Genomic DNA, 18,697 nt, shown 5'->3' with positions numbered 1-18,697 from the left:
GTGCCTAGGTCACCTTCTGCTGCTCATCTGCTCTCTGTGGCTCAGCCATGTGCTCCTATCAAAATAGGTTGCCCTTGCCAGAGGCCCAAAGCTACGGGCCACCCAACCTTAGAACCTTCAGACCATGACCCCAAATAAAACCCTTTTATGTAAAAGTTAATCCCATCTAGCCATTTCAGCACAACAGTGCAGAACTGACTAATACACAATGTGGCAAAGGCTGTGGGGCTGAGCAGGAGGGAGTGTGTGGAGACCCTCCCTGGCTACCCTGGGGAAGCCATCAATCCACAAGGGGAAACACTTGAAAGGAAAAGCTTGCCTTTTTTTTTTTTTTAAAGACCTGACTTTTAGTCTCAAAAGAATGGTCTTTAAAACAATGACTCTATGGGTAAAATGTTTTCCGGGAGAAAACTAACTACTATATTGAAGTATCTGAAGACTGAGGAAAGTTGAAGCTGTACGGCCCCCACAGGCTGGCTTTCTAGCTTGTGTAGTGATTCTAACCTGAGTTCCTATGTCTTGTCCGTCATGGCTCCTGATCGTAAATATTCTCCTCGGTGCTGGGATGCCCCCCTTCTCCAGCCCACACTCTGCTGCTGTCTGGCAGAGGGAGGAGCTTGAGAGAAAGCAGCTAAACTCTGGACTACTGTCAATGCTCTGCTACCTGCCGGCCCAGTGAGTGCAGAATGCCCTCTGACCTGACTGCCCATCATCTCCCACTGGGCTTCTTTAAAGACAACAAGAAACACACATGATGGTCCAGCCAAAGAACTCCTAAGATGACAAGGCAACAAGCTTCCGGGACAGAAGTGTTTCTCACTTCATCCTGGGGGAGGTAGGAAGACACTAAGACATGCGCACCCTGTGTGTCAGAACACTAACCTGCAGAGACAGGGGGCTGCTGCCATCTTGAGCTTTGGTCCAACAAGCAACTAACTTCTCCACGTTCCCCGCACAAATATAGCAGAGACATGCCTGAGTCTGCAGGAGACTGTCTCCTTCACTTTCAAGCCTAGCTCCCAAAAGATCTGTGAATTGAGAGGAAAACAAGATAAGATGGCATTCACCTCCCTCTGCTTGAGGCTGGGAGCAGCTCAATGGCATTTTCAGAGGCCTGGCTGGACTCAACTGTACAACCAGTGAGAACCAGAAAGAAAGACAATCACTGTAAATGTTCAGTGACTATTTAGTTGTTAAATGAATGGAGGTGGATAGCATATCATATACCACATGAGAGTCTGTAACTACAGAACTGCTCCCTGTCAAGTATATAGAAAAGAACAATAGTAGCAAAATTTGAACATAAAACTGCGAATGGCATATATAGAATACATTGTCAGTGATAGCTAAGTACACTACTAATGTACTACAAATACAAAAATCCAGAAAAATAAAGTGAATAACCATGCCAACAAGTAAGCTTCTGTGTGTTCCAAGCCATGAAGTTAGCCCTGGCCTGTAATGGTAAGTTTTACCCATTACCATTACTAATTGATCCCAACTAACATTGATTGAGAACTGCATATGTGCCAATTAAACATGAATAACACAAGGCTTAGAAAATGGTCTTTTCTGGGTCACACAGCTTGTAAGTAGCAGAGGCAAAATTTATTTCCTGGTCTATCCGAAACCACTATCACTGAACAGACTATTTTTAAGTGACATTTTATATTTGCTCTCCCTTCTTTGGTCTGTCTGCTCTCTCTTCTTACTCAGAATCAAGTTCACAGCCTTGAATATACTAAACAAGTGAGCAGCTAACACTGGGCACAGCCCACCTTTATATTTTGTAATTCTTACTTGAGAAGAGACACACAAAGAATTCTAGTAAAAAATCCTTAATTGTGCAACACACCTTGCCCCCTTTATAACAGTTCCATATGGGGCTTACTTCTTACCACACAGGGCTGAGAATTCATCCGGTTTAGCGTAAGTCAACACTGCAGCTAAGGCCTCTCTCCAGTTTTTAAGATCACAGGACTCAACAATCTCCTTCCAGTTCTTCATCACCACTGCAGTGATGAGCTGGGAAAAGGAAGCAACAGGAAATGAAGTCTTTATTACCCACAGGAGACTGAACTGTCTAATCTTCACATGTCTGCAGTGCTGGGACCCAACACAGGGAGAGCACAGCCATCGAGCCCCATATCTAGCAACCTTATCTTTCAAAACAACATTTACAGCTTTCATGACAAATCAAATAGCAGCAAAGTGAAAAACATTCTTGAACCAAATAACAGATGCCATTTCCCTTCAAAAAGAAAATTGTATCAACGTATTTTACAAAGGGCTTCAAGGGAAAAGTACAGGATACTAGCAAAACATTGTAACAGGAAGATGCTCCTGGGTCCAACAGTTCGGGAAAAGCTGCCAGCCACGGGGTCTTGAGGGACTTGATTTGAAGGAAAAGCAGGAAGGAACTTTATAAAGAAGGTTAAAAAGCACTCTCGGGGCCAGTGAGATGGCAAAGCAGGGTAGAGTGCTGGCTGATGACCGAATCCCCAGGACCTACTTGGTAGAAGAGAACCAACCCATGCAGTCGTTTGACCTCAGACAAACACTCCGTGATACATGTGACTCAAGGCTTAGGAAGAAGAGCATGGAAAGAGGAACTGAAAGGCAGTCGAGGCAGAGCGTGGAAACTGGAGACAGCCACCACTAGGATTCAATATTGAGATAACTGCATGAAAAACAATTTCCAGGCCAGGCACGGTTGCCCACTTGGGAGGCAGAGGTAGGAGGATCTCTGCGTTCAAGGCCAGCCTGGTCTACATAGCATGTTCCAGGACAGCTAAACCATGTCTCAAAAAACAAAAAACAAAAATTTTCCAAAACTATTTTTTTTTAAGATATCGAAAATAACACCAAACTTAAAAATGTTCAGACCCTCTATGCCAGAAATTCTAGTAACTGAATAATCAAAACTCTGTTCAAATCTTTAGGCAAAACAAAGGTTTTATTCACTAAACAGTGTTGTTTGCCTATATCAGGAAAACATTAAAACAAGCCCAAACAATCCTAAATAGTGACATAATACATCCTAGTCATCAAATAGTGTCACAAGATATTAGATAAAAATCTAACAGTCCTTAACAATGCAAGAGACACTGACACTGTGACAGTGTCTACAAAGAGAATGACACATGCATCCACATGTGATCGTGACTGTCTACAGAAAGGTGTGGAAAAACAGGCACTAACTTCTCAACAAGGTTAAGAGACAACTAAAATTTTTACCTTGAGATTTTCTATACTAAATCTCACAAGGGAATCGAAAACACTGGAATTTTATCACAGCAAAACATAAACAACCATTTCTGCATCAAAGAACTTAATTCTTTCCTGTTTTCTGTATCTCAATTATCCATAATAACAATAGGATACTACCTCCATCATCATCAGAATACAAGTCTATAATTCTAATACTCAGGAGCCTAAGGCAGAAGGATTCAAGATTCAGGGAAAGCCTGGGCTATGTAGCAAGACTCGCATTGAAAAATAATTTTTTGAGGGGAGAGGGAGGGAGCAGTTTGAAAACAGAGTTTCTTTGTGGAGCTCTGGCTGTCCTCAAACTCAGAGATCTACCTGCCTCTGCCTCCCAGGTGCTGTGATTAAAGGTGTGCGCCACCACACCTGGCTAACGTAAGAAAATTTAAAGTATATACGAATATGAGTATATGTGTTTCTGTGCTACTATTTATTTTGAAAAATAACATACCCTGGTAATTTTGCTTTGAGATTTTGCAAAGTATTTTTTTTGTGTTTGAGCCAAGAGTTCTTGTCCACCTGCTATGGCTAATATAATAGCATCAGCCATTCGGTTATCATGTAAACAAAGGTCAACTGCACTCTCAAAATTGCCCGTCAGCAAAGCCCGAGTAATTAAACCATCAATATCTGTAATGAGGAAACACAACATCCAAGTTAATTAGAGTTTATTACTGAAAACAATTATAAGAAAACTACACACACCAGTTTTTATACACAGACAAATGGAGAACACAACGCTAATTTATCACTACTAGGAGATTAAATTTGTAAAATAAACTGTCACTATTTATGAAAGGTATGGAAATAGACCAGGATGTATATACAGTAACTTTTTTTGTATTAATAAAGATCACTTAGGTGTGTCAGAACTCATTACCCTTAGTTCAAGACACTGGTAATACTATAAATGATGACCAAGTTCTTGCTTAACCCTGCCCACTGTGATAACACATTTCTAGTTATGACTACTGGTACATAACTGAAATCCCAGGTCTAGGAGGCTGAGACAGGAGGATTGTGAGTTCGAAATCTACACAGAGAACTGTTTCAAAAACAAAAACAAAACAGTGCACTGTTCTCTCCCTCTCCCTCTCTCACTAAGCTTGAAGCCAGACAACTTGCTTATGGCTAAGAGAGATTTCAGTCAAAGCCAACAGCACTTACCCCCACTGACGGAGATGTTAAATGTCCCTCCAGCTGAGGGCAGAAAATCAGACTCCTGTTTCTCCTCTTTAATTCGCTAAAGAGATGGGAAAAAAGGGCACAATTCAGCTAAAATGAAACTGAAATGATTTATTGCTCAAAATTATATGTGATTATTCATCTACTGAGAAGATGATATGCCAAGCTGTTTCAAAGTGTTCCCAATTCATGTGCAGACTAGAATCTTGGACTTCCAAAGGCATTAATTCCCATGAGACATAAATAAAACCCAGTCATCTTTGAACACCAAATCAAGTGTCCACACTCGTCAGAGACCTGAAAAGTTGCTGTCAAAAGTAAGGAACGTTTTCTCAGACTTCCAACTCTGAGTGGCTTCAAAGACGCAAAATATATGTGTGTTTAATGACAGTATCTATAGGTTTGGTATAAAGTCTTTTTGTCCAAGCCTGGACCAATAACACTGTCACAGAGCACATGTCTAAGAGTAGGTTTGGTCTATGATATCTCTCTCCTTCTCCCTCTCCCTCTGTCTCTCTCCCTCCCTCTCCCTCTCCCTCTCCCTCTCTCTCTCTCTCACACACACACACAACAGCAGTATAAATATGGTTTTAAGCATTTGAGTATTTTTTAATAAACCAAATTAAATCATACATTTCATTGTCCTTTAAATTAGTTATATATTGAAGAGCACATGTTGAATAATACACGCACACACATTCCTATTATAAAAGTTACATATTGAGTGACTCAATTCACAATCTAATACAAAATTGTTGTGGAATATTATTTAACTGGGCAAGATGTGCTACATTTGTTTTTGCTGCATTTCTTTTAGGGATGAAAAGATGTGTTGCGTCTATTTCACTCTGCCTGCGTAAGGCACCTGATTGGTCTAATAAACAGCTGAACAGCCAATAGCTAAGCAGAGAAAAGACAGGAGGGGCTGGAAGAAGAGAGAATAAAGAGAAGGAGAAAGCCAGGCTCAAGGAAAAAAGAGAAGAGAACGAGGGAGAAAGAGAGGGGCATGCCCAGGGCAAGAAGCCAGGCAGACAGGAGGAGCAGAAAGCAGACAGACAGGAGGAAAGAAAGGTAAAAGACTGAGGCAAAAGGGAGCTAAAGAGAAACAAGTTAACTTAAGGTAAAAGAGCTAGCCAGAACTGAGCCTAAGCTAAGTCAAGCATTCACATCTAATAATAAGTCTCAGCCGGGCGGTGGTGGCACACGCCTTTAATCCCAGCACTCGGGAGGCAGAGCCAGGCAGATCTCTGTGAGTTTGAGGCCAGCCTGGCCTACAAAGCGAGTTCTAGGAAAGGTGCAAAGCTACACAGAGAAACCCTGTCTGGAAAAACAAAAACAAACAAACAAAAAAAAGTCTCCTTGTCATGATTTGGGAGCTGGTTGGTGGCCCAAAAGAAAAAGCCTGTTTATACAAAATGATCTGAAATCCAAAACTTCTTAGATTTTCCTATTAGGGACAACCAGCTTATAAAGACTCTACAGACATCCCCAAGCTTTTCTTTTGAAATGAAAACAAAGTTATCCTACATGAAACCAAATGTTCACACAGGCATCCATGCTGCCTAACACACTTGAATATGAACGCTTCACACTCTGCAGAGTACAGAACAGATTCATCTAAAGAACTTAATTAACTGTCCCTTACAGAAGGAAGCTGACCCTACTTCCTTCTCCCTTTTAGCTCTCAAAGTTTGGAAAAGTGCTGTCAGCTTACATCAGTCACACTGAAGAATAAATCAGCCACCCATCCTCACTACATCTGTTTACCAAAGTTACAGAATGCTTTCAGGGCTGGAGATGTATACATCTTGTAATACACAAGATCTGGGGTGCATGAGGCCCTGGGCTCAATCCCCAGGACTATACAAACAACATAATCTTCCTGTTTTCTAACTCAGCATCATTTTCTTTTCTTTTCTTTTTTTTTTTTCAAGACAGAGTTTCTCCGTGTAGTTTTGGTGCCTGTCCTGGAACTCACTTGGTAGCCCAGGCTGGCCTCAAACTCACAGAGATCCACCTGGCTCTGCCTCCCGAGTTCTGGGATTAAAGGCGTGCACCACCACTGCCTGGCCTAACTCAGCATTTTCAAATGTGCTTTCTTTATACAACTAACCTTTACTTATGAACCCTGGAGATATAAGTAGGGCCCCAAATGCTTAATTTCTCATGTATGAAAAAACCCTGAATGTACAAGATACCGTATCTGAGAAGCAAATAGTATCATCAAGACAAAAGGGAATATATAATTCTTGTATATATTCATATACACACACACACACACACACACACACACACACACACACACATACATACATATATATAATTTTCCAAAACTAGTTCAAAAATTTTAGCAAGATTTTACAATGTCCCCTATTTCTTTCTTAAATTTTAGGATACTGATTTTAATAGAAAATATACTTCATAATCACTTTATAGCAGCCCAATATATTCATGAATTATATTTATAATCATCTCATAGTCAAGTTATTCCCCCACCATAAAAGGCAATGGAAAAGTCAAAGATTAAATAATAAATAAGAACTTGATTAACTTTCTAAGATGAAATGAAAACAGAAATCAAGCAGAGTAAACTATAGAATTAGTTGTTAGTTGAGGGAAGAGAGAGTTACAAAGAAATTAATTAATGATACAACTCTATATTCAAGGTCTCTTTTCAATTAGTTACAGAAATTACCAAGCACAGCTAAGGACATACTAAGAGTAAGTCATCACAATTAGCTTAGCTTTATAAACTATTGTTTGCCTCTGTTCCAATTCAGGAGCAACTTGGAAGCCTCTATCACTGACAGGGCTATACAAATCAATGTGCCAAGAAAAAAGCATTCCCTTGACATACTAGGCAACTGCATTTCTGAGTAAATTCTGTCAGTTTAGCATCCTGGCAACCATCTGACCCAATTAAAACTCACATCTACTGCTAATTTTAAGCCATATAATTAAGAAGTTGGGCCAATGAGCCAGCGTGAAGAGACACTTCTTAGTGTCTCCCTAAACACACCTGAGGAAGCAATACAGTCAAACATCAGTGACAATAAGCAGTCAGAAAAAGTCCGTATTTTCAAGCGAGACACACAATTATCACACAATTGTCCAATATAATATAAAAATAAGTACCTCTCCCAAGAGCTGCTCTTCAGCAGCAGGACTCTCCTCCCCATCACTCTGTGCTACTTGATCAGGGTCTTTAAGAGCCTTTGGTACATAAAACAATCACAGAGGAAGTTGAAGAATGTAGCATTAATAGGTTATTAGTAACAAGAGAGACAAAAGACCCAACCAACCACACCCAGAGTTTGATCATGAGAAGCAACTGGACAAATTTATTCCAGAAACAACATTAAAAGAAAAGCAGAAACATCACTACCACCACCTTCCCTTTTGGTCACCAAGTGTCATGTGACATACAGGCGCTTTACCTTATCTGAGCAGGCATTGATTCCGTTTGCCCTTCTATGAAGTTCAAATATACCAAAAGACATGCTTTACCAGCTAAACTTAAGATGAGAATTACGAACTTACTAAAATACTTAGAATTTTCTAAACCAGGAAGGACAAAACAGATCAACTTCTCAAATTACACTGCTTGTCAGGCTCTAACCACACAGCGATTTTTAAAGGTCTTACCACATCGGATCCATCCACTCTGTTCAAGGCCAAAGCAATCTGAAATGAAAACAACAACTCGCCTACTAAGTGCAATTCTAATCCGGGTGGACAGCAAGGCTTAGCTTTACTCTATTCTCAGCCAAACTCCACAAAATCTCTTATCAGGGACAGCATGTTTAGGAAGAGCAAAGCATCTGTGCACAACTGTTCTTATTGGATCTAGTTTCATTTACATGGAATTCTATTGCTCAGATGACCTTTAGGTCTGCTGTCTAATCACAAAATCAACCTTAAAGAAACATGCTCCTTTGTACTTTGTTGTTTTAAGAAACTATAAATAATTTGTTTTGTTGTTAATTTTTTTTCTTATTGTTTTATTTTATTTTTTAAGACTGGGTCTTACTATGTAGCCCTGGATGGCCTGGAACTCATGGAGATCTACTGCCTCAGCCTCCTGAGTGCTGGGGTTAAAGGCCTGCACCACCACACCTGGCTTACAAATACTTTTTAAAAAGATGTGCTCAGGTACTCAATATAGAACAAATTGCTTTAGAAGTATTTTAATGATTGTATTTCCTAATTTTTTGCTTTCAGGCATACAAGTAAAACTTTAATCTCCTAGAAACTTAGAAAAATCAAGGGGCTACAGCTAATAAGGAAATCAAATAAATACTAACACTTTAAGGAGTAAACAAAGACACCAGCAGTGTGGCTGCCCTCAGAGGAGCACATACATAGACGACACCAGATGCAGCCCACACCAGTTAGCTGTGTAATTCTATAGAAAAACTTTGGTTACTGCCCACAGAGGTGAAGGGTCAGAGAATAAGAGTGTTCTCAAGGTTTCTACGGTTTTTACTGCTACTGATTCTGCTGTCAACACTGACACAATCCAGACCCTTTCTGAGAAGACTACAAAACTATAATGTGTGTTTCTCTTTCAAAAAGGGAATTCAGGGTTGGGCATTTAGCTCAGTGGTAGAGCACTTGCCTAGCAAGAGCAAGGCCCTGGGTTCGATCCTCAGCTCTGGCAAAAAAACAAAAAACAAAAAAACCAACAAAAAAAAAACAACCAACCAAACAGACAAAACAGAATTCTTTCAAAAGCTAAACATGAAGCAAACTACTTGGACTTTGTTTACTTAGGCTCATGAAAACTCTATCCTGTTTTGGCTACCTGTTAGCTGGTCAACAGTGAGCCATTTAAGAATTCCATGCTAGCTGGGTCGAACACCTTTAATCCCAGCAGCACTCAGGAAGCAGAAGCAGGTGGATCTCCATGAGTTCGAGGCCAGACTGGACTACAGAGTGAGTTCCAGGAAAGCCAGGGTTACACAGAAAAACCCGGTCTCGAAACAAAAAAGAATTTCATGCTAAAGGGTGGGAACTGCAGCGGCCCTGACAATGTTCAACTTCCCATACAGTGTACAGTTGGGGAGACACCTAATCCCTGCTCCCCTCTCTCTTGAAGGCCACTGTTAGCACACCTTAATAAACACCTCAGTGTGTATGACTTATCTGTCACGGCCAAAATATCCCTGACAGTCCAGGCTGAATTAAAGGTGGTTCTGGTAGCTTCTACATCCAGGCAGAAAGTGGAGTTTCACATCCGAAAACTTGGGTGACAAACACCAATTCTTTCTTTTTTTTTTTTTAAATGTGGAGCTGAGGATCGAACCCAGGGCCTTGCACTTGCTAGGCAAGCACTCTACCACTGAGCTAAATCCCCCAACCCCACCAATTCTTATTAAACGTTTGTTGACTGATTGGAGACTGTCTAGAACTTTATACACAGATACCCCACCCAGCACACAGCATCTGTTTACGGCGGTCATTTGATCTTCTCAGGACTTTACCTTCTTCCCCAGATCTTCTCTTCTGTATCCAAGAAGCTCCAGGTATTTCCCACGAGAATCCTCCTCAAAGTTCACCTTTTAAAAGAGACATAATCTTCAAACAAAGATTACATTTAAACCTAGTTTTTCTAAGAACTGATCAAATTCCAAATCAAATTACTAAAAACTCTAAGTCTATAAAATCCTGAAAATTCACTGTTCAAAAAGAATTTACATAACTTTAGAAACTGTTTTAACTATGCAAGCATGGATATGGCTGGGAGCTGCTTTGTGCACAATGTCCAGTGCTGGCAGAGTTCAGAGGAGGCATCCAGTGCCTATGCCTGGAATTATGGGTGCTGGGGACCCAACTTAGGTCTAAAACACAACACCTGCTCTTAACCATGAAGCCATCTCTTCTGCACTGGAGTGGTTTATTTGAGTCTCACTATAGAGCTTTGGTTGGCCTGGAACTTGCTCCAAAAACTAGAATGGCCTCAAACTCAGAGATCCTCCTGCCTCTGCCTCTGCCTCCCAAGTGCTGGGATTAAAGGCGTGAGCCACCTCTACCTGACTTTATAAATAACATTTTTAAAAACTAATTTTCGCTGGGCGGTGGTGACACACGCCTTTAATCCCAGCACTCGGGAGGCAGAGGCAGGAGGATCTTTTTGAGTTCAAGGCCAGCCTGGGCTACAGAGCGACATTCAGGAAAGGCGCAAAGCTACACAGAGAAACCCTGTCTCAAAAAAAAAAAAAAAAAACCAAAAATAAAAACAAAACCAAAACCAACTAGTTTTCTGTTTGTTTGAGACTAGGTCTAATATAGCCCAGGTCTCAAATTCAAACTCTATACAGCAATTAATAATCTTTTAAGTTCCTGTACTGCTCAACTGCTGAGATTACAGGCATGCACCATCATGCATGGATAAAATAGCTATGTTCTAATCATTCTGGGTAAATGAGGCTTGTTTTTAACTATAATTTTGTTAAATACAAAGTAATTCATGTTCAAAAGATCTATGAGAAAGCAAGACAGTGTATGCAGTATTCAATACCCCAAAACTTTTTTTAAATTTCGCACCTAAGCTGGGTGAGGAGGCACACACCTTCAACTGCAGCTCTAGAGAGGCAGACAGGTGACCTCGGAGGGTCACCTGATCAACAGAGTGCAATTCAGGTGAGCCAGCACTACAAAGGGAGAGACCCTGTGTCAAATGGAAACCAGATTTGACCCCTAACTAACAAACTCTAACTTCTACATTTATAGAGTTTAACCTTATTGTATTCAAGATGGTTTTCTCTTAGAAAACTCAGTATCAAGAATGTCTGTGAAAGCCAAACTCTTAGCTTATAATGGTGTAAGAGATTAGCCTGTGTTCTCCTTATGAGATTGTCCTGGCTTTTTGAGACAAGGTCTTGCTATAGCCCAGGCTGGCATTGAACTTCAGATCTTCCTGTCTCAGCTTCCTGAGTGCTGGCATTACAGGTGTGTGTTACTGTGCCCAGCTTGGGTTTCGTGAATTTCATCATGCACTCCTGAAATTATACTATCTCAAATGCTTCTTCAAAAGGAAGACAGACTTTAATTATAATGGAACAATTATTGATAATGAAATAAAACCATTTTAGGGCCATGGAGACGGCTAAGTAGATAAATGTGCTCACTGTAAAATGAACACGCACGTAGACACACACACAAACAAAAATTAGAAATGAGCTCAACTTTACCTTCAAGAAGGACCATACGTTTTTCTCAAACTCAGTCTGAGAAGCATCAATCTTCCTCTGGCAGTAAGTGATGAAGCCCTGGGACTGCACAACCTGCTGCAGCTGCTCGGAACGGCTGAGAAAGTCCTTCTCTGTCACCACCTGACTGATGAACACATGCTGCGGCCGCTGCTGCTGCTGCTCAGCTCCCTGCTGAGGCTGCACTTTAATGTTCTCAAAAGTCACCAGCTTCCCTCCAAACTGTGAGAGAATGATGAATTCATCAGCCACTAAGCTGCCCCCAGAGGGAATGAACTACAACCTGCTAAGGTAAAGAACTGGATGGAGATCGCTGACACACGCCCAAGCTCCCAAATTTCATTCTAGCCTCCAACTGTCCTTTTCAGGTCTCACAAGTCACCTTGGATGAAATGTTGTGCTGTCTCATAATTCCTCAGTTAGTATGTTACACTGAACCCTAAAAACAAACTCCACCTACTGAGAAGGAAGCGCCAATAGGCCTTCGGATCCACTTGGGTGGCTTCTTCAGGGGTAGCACTATGCTATGCTGAGCAGTCTGCTGAGGAATTTGTAATGGAGGAAGGGGCTGTCCTGTGCCAAAAGGATCAAGATTCCCAAAAGACGATGAAAGCTATTTAAAAAAAAAAGTATGAGTTAGTAACCTACATTAACTATGTTGCAATTTTTCAAATCATACACACAAAAAAATGTCTAATAACAATTATCCACTAAAGCAGCATTACTGGTTGGTAAAAATCACTAAAAATAATTATACAATATGGTTCGTTTTCTCAGTTGTAATTATCAAAAGCCTTAATACTGCCTATTACCTTGTCAACTTGTTTCTGCCTTAACCCATCCATGCTCCCTCCCATGACAGAATAAACACTGATTCGTCCATCAAAAGAAGCAGCTGACAGGACAGCAGGGTTTCGAGGACACCACTGGATATCGAAGCACCACTGTGTGTTGGTGGGAAGTTCATATAATACCTAGCCCAACACAAATAAATAAGCAAAAGTTAGAAAAAGGTACAGCCAGATCATAACCCAAATAAGTAATGTTGATAATAAGTACAGTTGAACATTTACTTTAAAAAAGAGTCTTTAGCCAAGAAAACCAATGGTAAGTTTCTCTTACAGTATAGTGGTCCCTGTATGGTCCACAATGTTAAGTGTCTCTTACAGTACAGAGGCCCTGGGATGGTCCACTAATAACAACAATGCTAGTCAATATTTCTTTTCCTAAAATTGCTGCAGTACCCAAGCTGGAAAGGCCAGAACATTTTATCAAATTCCAGTGCTACTCTTTTCAACTGTTTTTGCCTGGCAAGATCCAAAGAACTATGTTTAGGTCATTAGAAGACCAAACTTTAAACTACTCTTAGAAAGAACTCACTGACAAATCTAGCTTTTACCCAAGAGAAAACATGTCTATCTCATTCTTTCTTTTTTTTTTTTGGTTTTTGAGAAAGGGTCTCTCTGTAGCTTTGGAGCCTGTCCTGGACTAGCTCTGTAGACCAGGCTGGTCTCGAACTCACTGAGATCCGCCTGCCTCTGCCTCTCGAGTGCTGGGATTATAGGTGTGCGCCACCACTGCCCGGTGTCTATCTCACTCTTTTTGCTGAAGAATCCTAACAACCTGCCTCTAAGTTTTCTACAGAAGGAAAGGGCCATGGGAAAACGTTACAAACATTATTACAGGGCCAGGGAGATGGCTCCCTGTGTAAAGTACATGGCATGCGCGCATGAAGACTGCAGTGCAAGGCCTGCATCCACAGAAAAGCCAGGTCTGCTACTCGCCTACACTCCCACAGCTGGTGAGGCAGAGACAGGAAGGTCCCTGGCATTAGCTGGCCAGTCACTGAGGGAGGTCAATGAGACTCTGTCTCAACAGCTAGAGACCTAACTGATAAATACACACTATCAATTTCTGGCAGTCGGGTGTATATATACGTAAGTGCTCATGCATTTGTACATACATGAACATACACACACACAGAGGAAATTAAAAATAGTTATCAGAATTGTTGCACTCGAGGGCCTAAGTTTAATGCTTAACGACTCAAAGAACCAAACCTGTTAAAACAGTTTTGTTTATTCATTTATGTGTGTGTGTGTGTTTGTGTGTGTGTGTGTGTGTGTGTGTGTGTGTGTGTGTGTGTGTGTTATGGGTTACTGTTGGGGGCATGTGTTACAGTACACATGTAGAGGACAACTTTGGGACTAGGTTCTCTCCTTCCACCTTGTTGAGGCAGACTGTTGTTTCTGCCAGGCTGCATATCCAAGTGGGCTGGCTCATGAGCCTCCAGGCTGCTCTCCTGCTTCCAATCTCAATGTAGGAGTGCTAAGGTTACACAGCAGCCACTGCATCCTGTTCATGTGGATCCTAGGTATCAGAGTCAGGTTTCCAGACCTGACAGCTGAGCCACCTTGCCAGCAGGAAGACTTTTTTTTAATGGTGCTGGAAATCAAGCCTAGGCCTTTCACATGATAAACAAGCACTTCTGAGGCACACTCCTAATCCAGCTACTCACATTTCCATCAAAATAATTTCAAAAACACCTGAAACAATACACTTTAATAGAGAAAAGGCAATGGTATAAGGCTGCAACTAGGGTCTGGAGAGATGGCTCAGCAGTTGAGAGCACCGGCTGCTCTTCCAGAGGACATGGGTTCAATTCCCAGCCCCGACATGGAAGCTCACAACTGTCTGTGTAACTCCAGGATCCAACACCTTCCCACAGGCACACATGAAGGCAAAACACCAATGCACTTAAAATAAAAATGAGGGTTGGGGATTTAGCTCAGTAGTAGAGCGCTTGCCTAGCAAGTGCAAGGCCCTGGGTTCAATCCTCAGCTCAATCAATCAATCAATCAATCAATCATTTTTTAAAAGGCGTGGCTAGAATCTATGTTCCAACAGAGAAAGACTAATTTTAAAGAACAAGGAAATGAGCCTGGCTAATGTTCCTGACAGAGAACTGATTGGATAATGTAGTGGGTAGCCATCCCAGCATTGGCCTGGAAGTTCCAACCCCCACTGAGGCTTCGTAATGGTCACGCCTACAAGGCGGGGCAGAGGAGGAAGCGGAAGACACAGGATTGAGAGGTCTCTCTCTCTTGGTTCTAGGACCCTGGATGCTGGAGGTAGACCGAGCAGAGTTCTCCAGAGAACACCGCCAGACTGCGCCATACCTTTGCCAGACCCTACAACTACCCCTTCATTGTAAGTTACCCCACAAAATAAACCTCCCTTTTAATCACGTGGAGTGGCCTTCATGATTTCACCAATAGGGTGACATCTCAGAGCCCCTCCAGCGGTCTTCATTCATACAGAGATGTCTCACTGGGACAGAAACAAGCACTAAGAGTGCTGAGAGATGGAGCAGCACCCCTCCTACCTCTCCTGTGTTAGGGTTAGAGCACAGAATCTTAGCATCTTTGCCACAGCTTAGCAACAGTTCCGGATCCGCCATGCTCCAAGCAATTGCCAAAATTCCCCTATAAAAAAACAGGCGGGAGAAAGAAGAAATGAGAACAAAGTATAGCCACACACAGGTGTGAGAGACCACAGTGGAACTCACTCGTCCGTTTACTACTTCAACGGTCAACTTAAGAAAGAGGGAAAGAAGAAATGCACACCGGTAGAAACCCACAAAATACGAGGAAATGTTCAGTCTTGAAGAAAGCACTTCCAATCCCTCCTGTGCAGGTTGTGGAGAGTCACGCATGTTAACAGAAGAGGAACTCATGTAACTTGGTAACATGGATGCTACAAAGACACAGGATGCTTAGCACCATGCACAGTGCAGATGGCAAGCAATGAGAATGAGGGCCCAACAACACAGGCTGTGGAGTATTAACTCACAGGCGGGCTGTTTACGAGAAAGAACAGATAAAATGCCTCATATAGCTCGGTGGCAGTGCAAGCCTTTAACACCAGTGACAAATGGATCTCTGTTTTAGTCTAGCTTGGTCTACACACAAAACAATCCTGTCTCAAAAAAAAAAAAAAAAAAAAAAAAGCCTCTACATGGGAAGCCAGTGCTCTCCCACAAGTCTATATCCTCAGTCCTGTTTTTAGTTTCTGTCAAGTATACTGAAAAGAAAAATTTAGATATTTTTCAAAGAAATACTAAACTCTAAAGTCTAGAAGCATGGTCTTATAGATTACTGTCTTAAAGTAAAGGGATCTTTTGACCTCAGTATAATGGTAATACAGGATATTCCTTGGGCTACACACAATGTAATCCTTGGGGTGTGGTGATGACTCAATAGTGAGGTGCTTGCCGCACACTGTGTCTAAAAAGAGCCCACTGAGGGTTGGGGATTTAGCTCAGTGGCCCTGGGTTCGATCCTCAGCTCAAAAAAAAAAAAAAAAAGAGCCCACTGAGATGCTCAGTAAGTAAAGGCTCCTACTGCTAAGCCCTAAGACCCTAGTTCAATCCCTGGGTCTTGTGAGAGGAGTCACTGACTACCACAGGGAGCTGTGACCTCCACAGCATGTGGAGTGGTGTACATGCATCCACAGCCACACAAAGCCAGGTATGACAGCACACATTTGCAATCCCAGCTAGGGGAGGTGGAGAAAGGCAGATCCACAGAGCTCATCTGCCAGCTATATGTGCAATGGTGTCTCCAGGTTTAGTAAAGACTGTCTCAAGAATATATGGCTGAGGAATGCTCGGAACGCCATCAGGCACTGACTTCTGGCTGCCACAAACATGTGTACACCCCCCCCCCCCACAATCTTCTGTACTCTATTATTTAGAGAAAGTCAGAATTAATTATTTTGTCTTTTCTATATTCATATCTATGTTACTCAGAGTCTATGAAAAACCAGAATTATGTTTATTTCTTAAGAGCACACAATTGGAGGTCTGAGTATTTTGCTCAGTGGTAAGCACTTGCTTAGTATATACAAGGCCTTGGGTTTGATCTCTAATACAGCAACAATACAACAACAAATAGCCAAGGTTTGTTCATTTAAAAAAAATTTTAATGTGCGCACACATGAGAGTACAGGTGCCCAAGTAAGCTTGGAGCCACCAGAGCCTGGAGCTAGAGTTAGAGATGGTCGTGAGCTGCCATGTGAGCGCTGAAAAATAAACTCAGGACCTCTGGAAGAGCAACAAGTGCTCTTGACTTCTGAGTCATCTCTCCAGCCCAATATACTATATATTATACTATTATTAATATATAAATAGATATATATTAAGGAAACTAGAACTACAGGGATGAAAGAGAACCAAAAGATCAAACAATCTACCATTTATTAGCATAAGAAAATGCCGACAAGAGAGATTGTTTCTGTCATCCAGCACTGGGAGTTACTAAATTCTGATGGCACATTCACAAGCTCTGTGGTAGAGTGTGGAGTTAGACCACTCTGAGATCAGTGTTTAGGTTGGACTGCTTAAATATGACCCTGGACATGTTGAACCTTGGCTGAGCTTCGATCTCTGGCCTGTGAGACATGCAACAGCAGTTTCTACAGTTAACTCCGTTATGAGGATTGATTAAGGTACTGTGTGCAATTGCACACAGTCTATGTTATATAAGTTAGCTGTCTTCCCTCTACAACACAGGTTCCCTGAAGGTCATGTGGTGGTTTAGATGCGAATGGCCCCCACAGGCTCATGTTTGAATAGATATCCCCAACTGTTAGAACCACCTGGAAAGGATTAGGAGGTGTGGCCTTGCTGGAGAAGGTGTAACACTGGAGTTGGCTTTGAGGTTTCAAAAGCCCATGGCTGCCCAGTCTCTGCCTATGGATTGGATGTGAGATCTCAGCTATTGCTCCAGTACCACACCTGTTGCCATGCTCCTCACCATGATGCCATGGAGTCACCCTCTGAAACAAGCCCCAATTAAATGTTGTCTTTCTTTCTTTTCTTTTCTTTTTTTCTTTTTTTTTGTTTTTTTTTTTGTTTTGTTTTTTGCTTTTTGTTTTTTTCGAGACAGGGTTTCTCTGTGTAGTTTTGGCGCCTGTCCTGGATCTTGCTCTGGATCAGGCTGGCCTTGAACTCAGAGATCCTCCTGGCTCTGCCTCTTGAGTGCTGGGATTAAAGATGTGGGCAACCACTACCTGGCTAGAAACTAGTAAAATATTACAAGGAATTTTCTTATTTAAACACATTAAACAATTTACATAAATTTGCTACTACCTAAGTATCAATGATAGGAAATTTGCCAAATTGATGAAAAATGACACTAAAATATCAGAAAATTTCCATTTTTCAGAATATCTACTCAACATATTAATGCAAACTGAAAGCAGATGACCTAATTTCTCAAAAATGTTTGCTTTTAAAGGAAAATAGAAACAGAATCAAACCAGTTTCTAAACTGTTGCTATATGGCATCAATTTTCTTAGGTCTGATGACTAATATAGATCTAACTGTATAGTTAATGTCAAGAGTTTGATATACTCAAATTTTTACTATTTTAGGTGATTTTATTTTCTAGCTGAGGACAGCCTTGAACCCCTGACTTCCTTGCCTCTGACTGCCAAGTGCTGGGATTACAGATACTGAAGCAAGGCATAGAAATGTGTATTTGAAGCAAGCAGTGGAAAATGTTCTAGCAAAGAATTATGTTAGCATGACGTGATCTATCTACCATTTTGGAGAGAAAATCCTGACTACTGCTTAAAATAAAAATGAAGAATTATGTTTCAGAACAAAAACATGAAGAAACAAAGTTCCCTGAAACAGCAGCATGGTACCTGGCATGATTTTCCAGAACCCGGAGAGGAGAGGAGGCAAATCGAAGATCCCACATCTGGATCACTGGTAACCGATCATCCTCAGAGGCCAGGACCATCTGTGTAGCAACATCAGGGTGCCATGCCAGCCCGGAGCAATGCATCTGCAGACAGGTAAGGCCCACATCTTAGCAACCATGTTACTTTATGAAAAGCAGAATTAGAATTTGAAGACTATGTCGCAACTGAAATGAACAGGAAAAAGCATAAGCTCAGACTAGTTCCAAACCTTTTAAATGTTACTAAACAGACTTAAATAGTCTTGGAAATATAGCATTTGAAT

General features: G+C 41.4%; 1 protein-coding gene across 1 annotated transcript in view; it reads right to left on the bottom strand.

Moving 5' to 3' along the window:
- Positions 1-18,697, bottom strand: part of Sec31a (SEC31 homolog A, COPII coat complex component) — an 81,292-nt gene that overhangs the window by 45,200 nt on the left and 17,395 nt on the right. Inside the window, exons 7-18 of the mRNA XM_036200420.1 lie at positions 18,376-18,518; positions 15,049-15,148; positions 12,476-12,637; positions 12,124-12,276; positions 11,646-11,885; positions 9,936-10,010; positions 8,098-8,136; positions 7,588-7,665; positions 4,435-4,510; positions 3,719-3,897; positions 1,899-2,025; positions 883-1,028 (exon numbers count right to left, since the gene is read on the bottom strand). Coding sequence (XP_036056313.1) covers positions 883-1,028; positions 1,899-2,025; positions 3,719-3,897; positions 4,435-4,510; positions 7,588-7,665; positions 8,098-8,136; positions 9,936-10,010; positions 11,646-11,885; positions 12,124-12,276; positions 12,476-12,637; positions 15,049-15,148; positions 18,376-18,518 — 1,518 coding nt within the window. The remainder of the gene's footprint in view (positions 1-882; positions 1,029-1,898; positions 2,026-3,718; positions 3,898-4,434; positions 4,511-7,587; positions 7,666-8,097; positions 8,137-9,935; positions 10,011-11,645; positions 11,886-12,123; positions 12,277-12,475; positions 12,638-15,048; positions 15,149-18,375; positions 18,519-18,697) is intronic.

Source organism: Onychomys torridus, chromosome 10 (genome assembly GCF_903995425.1).
Source record: "Onychomys torridus chromosome 10, mOncTor1.1, whole genome shotgun sequence".
NCBI lineage: Eukaryota > Metazoa > Chordata > Mammalia > Rodentia > Cricetidae > Onychomys > Onychomys torridus.
The sequence above is the reverse complement of the archived record's forward strand: the minus strand, read 5'-3'. Positions and strand labels throughout refer to the sequence as shown.